We start from the raw sequence: 11,793 nt of genomic DNA, 5'->3' as shown, positions 1-11,793 counted from the left end.
AAGATCTTAAACAGAGCAGGACTACGTCATCACTGACAACTCCCTTACTAATTGGCTGTGTCGGGTGGTGGAGAGTTACGACACATGCTTACGCGATCGAACCCAAAAACCGACATCACATTTGAATTGGTAACCCAATAAATATAAAGCTACTGTATGCAATAGGTGTGAACACACCATATTTTCCCCAATGATCGAATTTAACTGCAGTATTTACATAACGAAACAAATAAGCAGACTGTATATACCCTTCATATAATCTGTCCCGCCACGTAAAATAAAAATAAAATACGACGCTAATGGTTAAAGAGCACGAACGGGGAGCCTGGCCTCCGCGTGTGTCTCATTTATTTCGAATCGTTAGTGCTTTTGCGTGCACTTGTTAAGCTACTTACCATGTAAGCTACATGTACGGAACTAACATTCGCCTACATGCCGTGTGGGCAGTCGTACAGTACAAGGAAATGTGAATGAGTAATTTCCTAGACTTGGCATTAATGTGAAGAGGGTGGTTGCGGTTTGGCCAGTCTTTCTGCTAACTACTTAGTTCTGATGCCAAAAAATAATATGAAGAGTATCAGACAACACAATTATTGTGGACATGTTAAAGGTATATATTTTTAAAAAAGAGATTTATAGGTGGCTTGCATTATTTGTTTGCTTCGTAATTTTCATGACAATGTTGGTTATAAAGGTATGTTAAAGACTATTCAAATTGTTACTCAAACGAAGCGGGCTTGAGGAAGACACGTCGTTCCCAGGGGCAATGGCCGATAATAATGACGGTGGCAACCAATGAATGGAATGGGTCCAACCGGGCTTCCAACAGGGAGATGGAACGATGAAATCAGCTCGTGCCTAGGCACTAGATGGATTCATTACGTCGTAGGATCGTGAGAAATGTCGATGGCTTGGGGAGACCGTCATCTAGCAGCGGATTGATCATGATTGAGGATGATGTAGATGTTAAAACAGTGTGACAATAGTATACAAAAATAAGTTTGTGCTATCGTTGGACTCCACTTAAATCCCTGCCCTTTTGCATGGATCAATTATATAATTATCAGGTTTAAATAATCATGGTAATACAGCATATAAAATGGGAGTGACTCATGAGAATTAAAAAGGCATGAGAGTGAACATTTAACAGCCTGAGTAAGTTGTTGTATTGCTCAATGAAATGGTATTTGTCAGCACTCCTCATTGTGGTGAGTATACTGAGCTGGAAAGTTAAGCTGGCACACACTTAATCTGGGAGGGGAGTGGCGGCACAGCGGTTCGCGCGCTTGGCAATTAATCCGCCAAATCTCGGTCCATTCCCGGCCAGAGATGGCATCAGCGGCAAATCATGGTATTTCAACCAATCCTCACTCTCCCGCCTCTTCACCAAGCCTATGTGGCTAAGCATGGTGACATGAGCCCAACGATTGACATTGCACGGGGAGGCCTTCACTACAACAACTGACTGACATTGTCAAATCATGAATTATTAATTTATACTTTTATTTGCATGCCACAATGTGAAATACTGTTGAATACTTACTGGTGGGTTCACAGATCATGAAATGGTTACTAAGCTTGTCCAGGTTTGCATTTTTTAAATATTGGTTCCTTCCTCCGTGCTGACTGCACCATGAATGTGTACGTCGTGTGTGGCATGAGACCACAAGCTTTTGCCTTTCTATACAAAAATAGTGCCGGACAAATCTCAATGTGTTGCAGAAATTATTCGACGCGCTGGGTTAAAATATCGCATACTGCATGCACCTTTTATGAGCATGTCCCCACCTCGTATTTGTGCTGCCCGATGTTTCATCTCAAATTTGTAAATTCTTTTCGTAGCATATAGACTTTCCATTGTTGTACAACTGATTTTCTTTTGGGGGGGGGGGGGGTTGTCAATCGTTTTCTACCTCATTGTTGTTTTCCGGGGGAAATTGTGAATACCTGGAGTGTTTTCACATTATGCAAACAAGTACAGTCCACACATAGAAGGTCATGTGGGGAAGTGTGTGGTTTTTTTGGGAACGGAAACTGTACCATTTTTTTTTCTGTGGCCATGGCTCCTACGTGTGGCTTTGTCCCTGTGAGTAGTCGAATCTGTTGCCATACGTTTAAATTCCACCTCCGCCCAGAAAATAGTTTTACTCGACTCCGTCAATTCTTCGTGATCCAAGATTTCTCTCTTTCTCTCTTTGTAAGTCAATCTGACCTAACTTTAGTAAACCTATTTTTTTTGGTGTTTGGCATAAATAAGTTTGCAAATATGTTGCTTCCATTTTCGATTTCCGTGTCTCCTAAGCTGCCTCTTGGCACAAGTGAGTTATTCCGAAGGACTTCAGGACTGGTTATTATCCCACAACTGGTAAGCATGCACCTCAGAAGCATCATAATGAGTTGAATTGAAATCCTGTAAAGTAAATATGTATATTTCGTTTTTATATATATTTGAGCGTTTGATACTAAAATCCACATTTTAATACAAACAGTAAATTGTGCAGTTGTGCCTTTTATTGTCATAGAATATATGTTACAATTACAAAAAAAATCTTCCCAACAGAATTCCAGTACATCTACAGCATATGTCTAATCAGTGTGCATATTAAACGTGTTTACACCACAAATTCGTGCAAAATGTAAAGTTACATGCAGCACAGTAGTTGGTGACAATGAGATGCAGGACGGTTTCTTATTTCGCAACAGGTTCCCAAATAAACATTTGAATGTCTCACGGGGTATTGCAATCTTGAAGGCGAACGCCACTTATCCGCAGCATTTTGGGCGGGCAGAGGTGCCCATTATCCACGGGTTACCCGCGAATGTACTCCACTTATCGACGGGGGAAAATGCCCAGCTAATTGGATGCTATGGTCGCTGATAATAGTCGTTTCACGGTTGCAAGAGCTGCCATGGATAATATAATTCTTGGGCAATAAGGTCGCTGGTAAGAGGAAGAGGTGTTCTCCTGTATTGAGCTCTTTGAAAGGACGAGTGGGACAATGGTGCAGAACCGGGGAGGGCAGCTTACCGAGACGGTCACTGCAGTGACACCGATAAATCAGCAGCCAAGGGGGAAGACGTAAAGCCCAGCTTGCAGGAGATTGCACGAGCGGTCATTGAAGGTCAGCTGTTCGCTGCGCGACAGTTGCTGGATCTTGTAGAAGTAAGGAAGCAATTGTGACGGAGTCTATATCACTGGCCACGATAAATACGAAACCATTTTTATTTTATTTTACCAGGTAAGGCCCGCTGAGCTATATAGCTCTTTTCAGAAGCGACCTGGCCACACATGATCGCTCAAGGAAGTGGCTCATCATGTGGAAATGTATAGCAGGCAAATGCTCTAAACGTACGTTTCTAAATTTGGAGGGGAAAACTGGAGGACTCAGAGAAAAATCCACGTGAACCCAGGGAGAACATTCAAACTTCAAAAATACAGTAGACATCAGGGATGGGATCGAACTCACGACAACCTGTATACCAGGCGAGGTAGTTAACATGATATATTTGATATTTGTTATTTTGCAAGTGGCAATGAAACGTATCTTTAGTCTGAAAGTGTGTAATACACTAGCTGCGACAGATCCTCCCCTTTACCCTTTTGTGTAATTTAAGGGTTCAGGGCCAATTGTAAGGGCATGTGTACCACTGATCAGAAGGCTCTGTTATGTGTTCATATAAGTATATGGCACGAAGTTACAGCACACAGAGCAATAGCTACAGCGTTTACAAAGCTGGATTATAAACCTACACTGTCAATATATAATAACTCCTACTTTATCACTGAACATTTGTCGTTTTAACGCCGCCCATATTTGTTTGTAACTAACCATCACAATAGGCCTTGCAGGGGCTCACACAGGCAGTATTTGCGCAGGTGAACTGATGGGCGCCACGCTATTATTCCTCCGAGTGACACCAATGACACGATGGCAAGGACGTTTGGCTGATAGGCGGTAGGTCGAGAGTTCAAATCCCGGTCGGGAATTCTTCTCGCGTATTCGACTTGGCCGAGCCAGGTGACGACAGTACGTCATCTGCATTGTTCAGTGCTCTGTCCTCCATCCAGTCGAGTCAAAGGGCAATCTTACTCCCTCCTCCTCCTCCCCTTCCTCTCCCCTCCTCCACCACAATGTATCGTAATCTGGACCTGTCCGCATTCACAGCTTGAGCTGTCCTGGATTCCCCATTTGGCTTCATCAACCACGCAATGACCTTGTCCGGAGTTTGCAAAGCCCATCGTCCATGTGGGTTCCACAATGTCTTGCTTTGTCACTGTCGCCTCGAATTGTAGGAATGTGGATTATCAACCCTTTTAAATGACCATAATATTGGGTCACCAATGGTGAGGAGTGCAGTCCAATACTGCACTGAAAGATCGTGGTATTTTGGCTTGTTGACAGCGCTTGCGAGAACATATACGCAAAGTTGTGCCTTACAAAAGCAAAAAATTACAGGAATCCTGACGATCCATGGAAATTAAATGTCATCTCCACTCGCTTAAAGGAGCTGAGATTTCATGAACACCAACAAAAACAATAATTTTGACTGATATTGTGTCTAAATGCAACCGCATCTTAAGAGGCAGAGAAGAAACTGAATAAGAGCAGAAGGTGATAGGCGTGGCGGGTGTCAAGCCAAGTAAATCTGGGAGAGAGGTGCAAGCGCAACAATGTGTCCCAACCAGGGATTAAGGAACCAACGCTGAGCATCAATGATGATCATTCTCAGAGGTATCTGGGGCAGGATCAACGAGTCCCAGGGAATTTGTGGGCGGGCCTGGGCAGCCAGGGCAGCACCAACGAACCTTAGGTCATCCACGGGTACGGGACGGTGGGGGGGGGGCTGGGGGGGGGGCAGCACCAATGGGTCCCAGAGGCATCCTAGAGCCCTTGAACGAGATTGTGGCATCAAACAATACACACAAAATGAGCGGCAGAAAGAAAAGAACTAACGCTGGTTTTCATGCAGGTGCTAGGCTTGCTGGTGTGCTTGCTCATAGCGGGCACAGGGATCCCACAAGAAGCTCGGCTTAGCCAGGGCTGGGTCATGTTCGTGTCGGTGACCGTGTTCCTGTGCTCCATGGCACAGCTCACCCTCTATCTGCTGGCCATCCCCGAGCAGACGACCGCGTGGGTGTGCCTGGTGAGCGATTCGCCTTCTCGCGCTTCACTCACCCAGTTTTCCAGATGATGACGGTGTCAGGAGACGCAAGATAGTCCCCACAATGTTCATAGTTGTGAGTTTTTTTTCGGTTACGAACGCCAATTTAACCACACTGCGGTCCTACTGCAATGTAATTAAGTGTTTTGTATGATTAAAATTAGAAACTCTGGTTGACTGGCATTTATTCGTTTGAAATAATTGTTTTTTAATTTCCAACTAAGTAGGAAAATGGTGAATACATTTACTGTACATGTAGTTCTCCATACGTCTGGTATTGTGAGATATTCTTCTTCTTCCCATGACATGTCCAGAGGTGGCAACCCGAGTGCAGAGGCCTTCGCCTAGCAGTAGATTGACAAAAGGCCGCAGGCCTGAACATGATTTTGCAAGAGTATATTCACAATGGTTTAAGACAAACTCTTTTTTAGGACCGTGCAAATCTTTCGTTCGTTTTTTAACCCACTTCCCGTGATCCAATCGAGCTGACATTTTCCACACAGACTCGTTGTGCGTGACGATTAATGTTCGTGAAAATTTTTTTCCTAAATTTTACACTTTTTAGGACAAAAATATTATATTTAATTACTAATTGCTTAATGCTGCCATGCAATCATCTGACCCATAGGTGGCATCCATCTCAAGCCAGAGGACGAGAGGACTCTAGCCGCCACGCATATAAAGGATTTATAGTGAAAAACTGAGTTTTTACGGGTTATACTTGTTGTGGAATTAGTCGGCTGTCGAGTGATTGCCACAATACTGAATCTGACATTGTTATAACGCGTCTCGTGCAGGAGACGGCCTACTACGGAGCAGCTTTTGCTCTTTACTTCAGTGCAGCAACTCTGCAGGCGAATTTCACTGCATCGGGGAGCTCACAAGATGTACGGTTGAGGCTCAATACCGCAGCAACTGTAAGTATCTCCTTGGTACATTCCAAGGCCGTAGTCATGGAGTCAACATTGGGGGGGGGACCAAATCTTCCAGGGGGTCTGGGGGTCCCAACCCAGAAAAATATCTAAATTTGAAAACTCATTTCCTGCCATTTCCTGCCTAAAATATTTTAAATATCACTAACACATAGGATGGGCTTTTTATTTATTTATTTATTACAATAATGTCTAATAGTCGTGAATTTTATTTTTGTTTTGTTTTATTTTACTTTCATTAATTTTAATGTTTTTACCTACGTGACTTTACCGGAAAAAACCTGAGAATATGAATCATTGCAGTCACGAAAGCTTCAAATCTAGAATTAATGTCTAATAGTGTATTGTATTACATTGCTTTGTTTTTACTTTTTTTTTTACCATTTCTTGTTTCACTGAATGTAATGTTTTAGATTAGGGATTAATAAAGTACAACCATAACCACAATCATATAAAGAGAAATCTATTCATTGATTTATATGAAGACAAGTCCAGATATTGTGACCAAGATTTAGCAAATTGTTGTTTTTATCTACATAGGATAGCAATTATGATTACTTTTTAAATATTTTTATAGCAATATATTGGGGGGGACATTTTGAGCATATTTGAATATTGGGGGGGGGGGGGGGGTATCCCCCCCCCCCCCAATATATATTATAATTATGGCCTTGGTACATTCTCATAGTTTAAAGGACATCAACATCGTCAGCCAAACACCTCTCTTTCTCGCTCTGCTCCTTTGCTCACACTGCTCAACTTTGTAATTCCTTCCCATTGTCTCTTTTCCAAAGTTGCTGTAAACTTGTTCCATTCAAAAACAAATTCCTCTGACTCTTATCTATGACAACTGCAATAGTGCTGTTTGTTGCTGGGCGCTTAGTGTTAGAGCCATGTGGACCTGTACTTAGCAAACCTGATAAAAAACAAAACATTGTCATGCTTATCGACGTTATAAATATCGATAAACAAAAAATAAATGCAGATCGCTTTACACATTGGAAAACATTATGTACTGTACCTTTATCGGGGCAGTGAATGTTCACGGGGTCACATTACCCACGTGTGACTGTCTCGCCACGGACAAATACTGCAGCGAGTGTGGGTGGCAAAATTGGCCAGGTCGGATATGTGACGCTTGGGACATATGAAGTGATGTATATTTGAATGCGGATTTTTTTGTGTGTGTAGCGGCGGAGGGGAGGGGAGGGGGGGTTAATGCTGTGTTCATGTTGCCGTTTTCTTTTGCACAGGTTTTTATATTTGCGGTGGTGACCCTCTACGGCTTCAGCTTCCTCATCAGCCTCAAGAGGTGGAAAGACACAAGGGCAGGCACCGACGCGATGAAAGCGGCGCGGCAAGCCTCGGAGAGCCCCGCCAAGCCGTGACGCTCACAAACGGCGGATAAACTCTTACCTTTGGTTAAGTTCCATCGACAATCTTGTAGGATGTTCGGAAGCTCTTGCCGCGTCATTAATCACAGTCTCGCCCATAGGTGTGCCCGATCACCATCTTTCTGTTGCCGCTGTCAAGATAACTCTCTTCTTCCCAGCAGCCACCTCTCCCAAACACTCAGACTCAAGCGTGCTCCTCTCTGTCCTTGGCACAGGGATTGAAAAAACTCTCCACCAAGGCTTCCTCAAAGCATCGCACAGAGGTCCCTGCTAAAAAAAATCCCACTCACCCACTCCCTCCCGCAATTCCTTCAGAGTTAGATCTGTGCTCCTTATCGACGAATACCACTCGTGTTTTGTAGGTTTTAAAAAAAAAGTACATTCCTGTGAATACACTGCAGAGTGATGGTCTCCTCGTGCACTGCCAGCATGTTGATTTGTCTTGAACACACTTCACTGCATGTGGTCACTGCTGGCTGGTGGAGAGAGTGGGGGGGGGGCAGGCCCAGTTCAGATATCACCACCCGCTGCTGATGTTGGTAGCTATGGCCAGAAATTGAGCTCGGGAGGCTGGAGTTTAGTGCAGCGTTGCGAACCAATGCCCTACTACTCTGCCCCCTTATGATGTTCAATCTCTGTAGCCGTGTGGGAAAAATGGTTCATGTACACGAATGGCACTAACTGGCAAAATCTAAGATTTTCATGAACTTTTTAATAATTAGTCACTTTTAAAGGCAGCTGATGTCAAAACCCTCAGTACCTTAACACCTGTCGTACGGATATATATTTTTTAACAAAAATATTTTTTTTCCAATTAGATAATCGCTATATGCATTGGTTTCCAGCAAATTATCCTTCCTCTGATATTGGGCTTGCATAACACTGCCATTCGTCTACACAAACCTTTGCACTTGGGTACAATGTCCTGGCATGCACGTTAAGCCCTTGGTACCCTGTTTGTTAAACATCGAGAGGGAGTGGTCATGCAATGGTTCGTGCAACGAGTGCTCTAAACCCGGCGACCTGAGTTTTGACCGCTTTCCCTTATGCCACAGAACTCCATTTTTGTTTTATGTAAACTCAAGTTGGCTGGTATACAGGAGGTTGTGGGTTTCATCCCGACCCTGACGCCTGTTAATTTAGAGTTTGCACGTTCTCCCCGTGGTCGCGTGGATTTTTGTCTGGGTACTCCGGTTTTTCCCTCCACATTTATAATCATGCGTTTAGAGTATTTGCCTGCTATAAATTTCCACATGATAAGCCACTTTGTTGAGCTATCATTTATGGTCGGGTCGCTTATGTAAAAGAGCTAGATAGCTAAGTGGGCCTTACCTGGTAAAAAAATTATAATAGTTTATCATTTTGCTTTACAGGCTAACTTGAATTCGGGCTGAGCAAATATTCCTCTTTGGACTTTTTATACTTCAAAAATGTTGTAGGTAGCAGCAACCTTTAGTTTAACATTTAACATTAAATATTTAATTTTGTCAACAAGGCAGTCCTTATTCTTAGGTTTTTTCGGTAAAGTCACGTAGGCAGTCCTTGACCTTACACTCGCAAGTATTTCTGGGAAAGCCGTTACTTATTTCTGGGAAAAGACCTGCCCAGCTAACGTATTGGAAAATCTTGGTAGCACAACTTTTTTTTTAACCAAATGAGGTTGTCTTTTCAGTTCAGGTAAACTCGAGTTGACTCAAATTGGTTGTCCTTAGAGACGAGGTACAGTATTTGATTCCGGTCCACTGCTGACATTGGTGGCAGGTGATAATCTGAAGCAGGCCTGGGTATCCTTCATTCATCATCCCATGCAGCTAACGGTGTTAAAATATGGTCAAAGAAGCCAATAGCGTGGGGAGGCCTTCATCCAGCAGTGGACTGACAAAGGGTGATTATGCATTGTGACATTTTTATTATTATTATTTAACCCAGTGGTGGTGTTTGCTTGCGAAAGTAATTTACAAAAGTAATTTACACAGTCTATAAAGTCATACTTTGGTATGACATCATTATAGAAACATAAATGCTACGTTCTAATTTGTATTAATTATATAACACCATAAAATCTGCGTAATCCAACTCTAATCTGACAAGAATGGGTGCTTTGACCTCATCATGGTAAAATATTTTTAAACAGCCGACACCGCATACCACACACATTGCGATATCAAAGTGAAACATCGTTTACTGCACGATAAGTTCTGTTTTTGTATTTTTAAATGACCTTTTCTTTTCAGATTTAACCAAACATCCTGGAACTTTGTAGCGCTATCGGCGTTGAGGTGTTATGAAGACCAATGTCCTGGCACACGTGAATCGCACCATTCTTCAAGTTGTTTTCATATTTTCTACCGTGACGTTGAGGGCGGTCCAAGTCACGTGGTTTTTTGTGATCTTTGTTGGCCAAGCGCCATGTTCTATAAAGAGCCATATATATAAATCACCAGGTGCCTTCGGCATACTGAGCTCAGTAGGCAGCTTTGTGTCGGTCCTATAGAAACAGTCGGGCTGGAATGTAATGGTGCGTAAAAGGTTTTAGGAAGAATGGTTTGTGTGCACGTTTCCATGCATTCGTGTGTCGTGTATTTAGCGGCGTACTTCGTATGATGCGCTGAAAAGCAACAGCGGCGTGCCCTTGTGCGCATGTTTGCACGGCTATATTGGCCCAACTCGCTAATAAGTAGGGCTGTAACGATTCGCCTGGCTCGCAATGTTCAATGCGACTCAAGATGAGATTTGTTTTTATTGCATTGCGGTGATTGATGCGGCCTCTCGTGGCTGGAGGATACACGTGGACCCATTACAAACAAAATATATCCGGATGGAAAAACATTGACTCTTACAGACACGATTTGATGCTTGTATTGTGAACTTAAGAATCATTATTCATCCATTATTCAATTCGTCATTGCCCCTTAAGGAATATTTCACTTGATGGATCTCTCCAAACGATGTTTGGTGTTGGAATTCAAAGCGTATACAAGACGTCGTTTGAAGTCAAAGTGGACAGTTGCTTTCCCGTCGATAATTATCTGGCCATGTCCATAGGACAGTGGACCCACGGCTGGCTGAGGAGCACCAATGGAGATGAACACCGCCCGAGTGCTCGCTTGAGCAGGCAGCACCCAATGTCACCCATGAAGAGTCGTCTGTGCAGCGGGCGTTACCGTGTGTGCATTGTTTGATGTGAACACCTGGCCTGCCATTCGCCATGTGCATCTTGGCAAGGTGGATTGACCCCAGCGTGCACGAGCACTAGGGTTGTGTTTTAGCCTTTTCGTGCATGTGGGTGGAAATACACTCACTGGCGTGTCAACCATGCAAATAGGGAGGCACGCGCACACACATACGTACGTACACACATACGTGCATTCATACCTAACGCACACACTTTTAACGGTGTGTGTTTTATATTCAGTGCTAGATTTATCAAACAAATATTTTCCGCATCACGAATGGCCTAGCGAGTGGCACTAGTAACCGCAGCCATGGCATGATGCATACTGGATGTGATGTTCCGTGTCCAGAACTATTTTACAGGTCCTTTGGTCCAAACAGACCTGGCTGAAATGAAGCCCTGTTTATTTTATCCATCTAATTGGGTGGCATTGTGGTAGGATGTTCAACTCGCAATTGTGAGAAGGTTGTGAGTACAAAACCTGGCTGGGTGGGGGGTTAACATGGCTATAGCGTCACTCTGAGGTTAATAAAATGGGTACCAATTTGTGGAAAGTCAGCAGTGGTTGTTGTGTGGAGAGACTTTACCGTTCTATAGAAACGTGGAGTTGTCACAATTGGCTGAGGGCCACCATTGGGGACGAGGCTGGGTTGCCACCTTTGAGGTACAAAAACAACTGGGCAATTCACGGGAAGAATAATATCTCGGATTAACAGAAGGGCGGAGAACGACACGTTAATGCATTTTTTGAGTGGACGCCGGCACAATGAAAGTCCCGAGAAGACTTGCGGTTTTCCCACGACAAGCTATCGCCTCAAGAAAAAAGGACACTTTTTGGGAAAAGCGGGATAGATTTCAAGCCCAGGATGGGCAACGCCCCATTGAGTGCACTGTGTATATATATGAATGTGGCCTTAGCATCAAACAAATAGACATTACGTCTGTTGGCATTGCTTTATTTGGAATGCACTGCTGGGTTGCCAAACTGGGTTTGTACAGTGCCAGAATTAGCCACGGCTTACAGCAGGGGTGAGGAACGTTGTTCTTACTGCATAGGACTTTCAGATACCTTTGGCAGACCCCACATTAAACACGCTTTTTCTGTCTCTTTGTTGTTAAACAATAATAA

The 11,793-nt window shown here is 43.5% G+C and overlaps 1 protein-coding gene across 1 annotated transcript; it reads left to right on the top strand.

Moving 5' to 3' along the window:
* Positions 1-2,266: 2,266 nt before the first annotated feature.
* On the top strand, positions 2,267-7,483 carry LOC144932217 (protein MAL2-like). The gene is made up of 4 exons (XM_078856167.1): positions 2,267-2,365; positions 4,972-5,145; positions 5,961-6,080; positions 7,349-7,483. The coding sequence occupies exons 1-4, from the start codon at positions 2,267-2,269 to the stop codon at positions 7,481-7,483; spliced, it is 528 nt and encodes a 175-aa protein (XP_078712293.1).
* The last annotated feature ends 4,310 nt before the right edge of the window (positions 7,484-11,793 follow it).

Source organism: Lampetra fluviatilis, chromosome 5, assembly GCF_964198595.1.
Source record: "Lampetra fluviatilis chromosome 5, kcLamFluv1.1, whole genome shotgun sequence".
NCBI lineage: Eukaryota > Metazoa > Chordata > Hyperoartia > Petromyzontiformes > Petromyzontidae > Lampetra > Lampetra fluviatilis.
The sequence above is the reverse complement of the archived record's forward strand: the minus strand, read 5'-3'. Positions and strand labels throughout refer to the sequence as shown.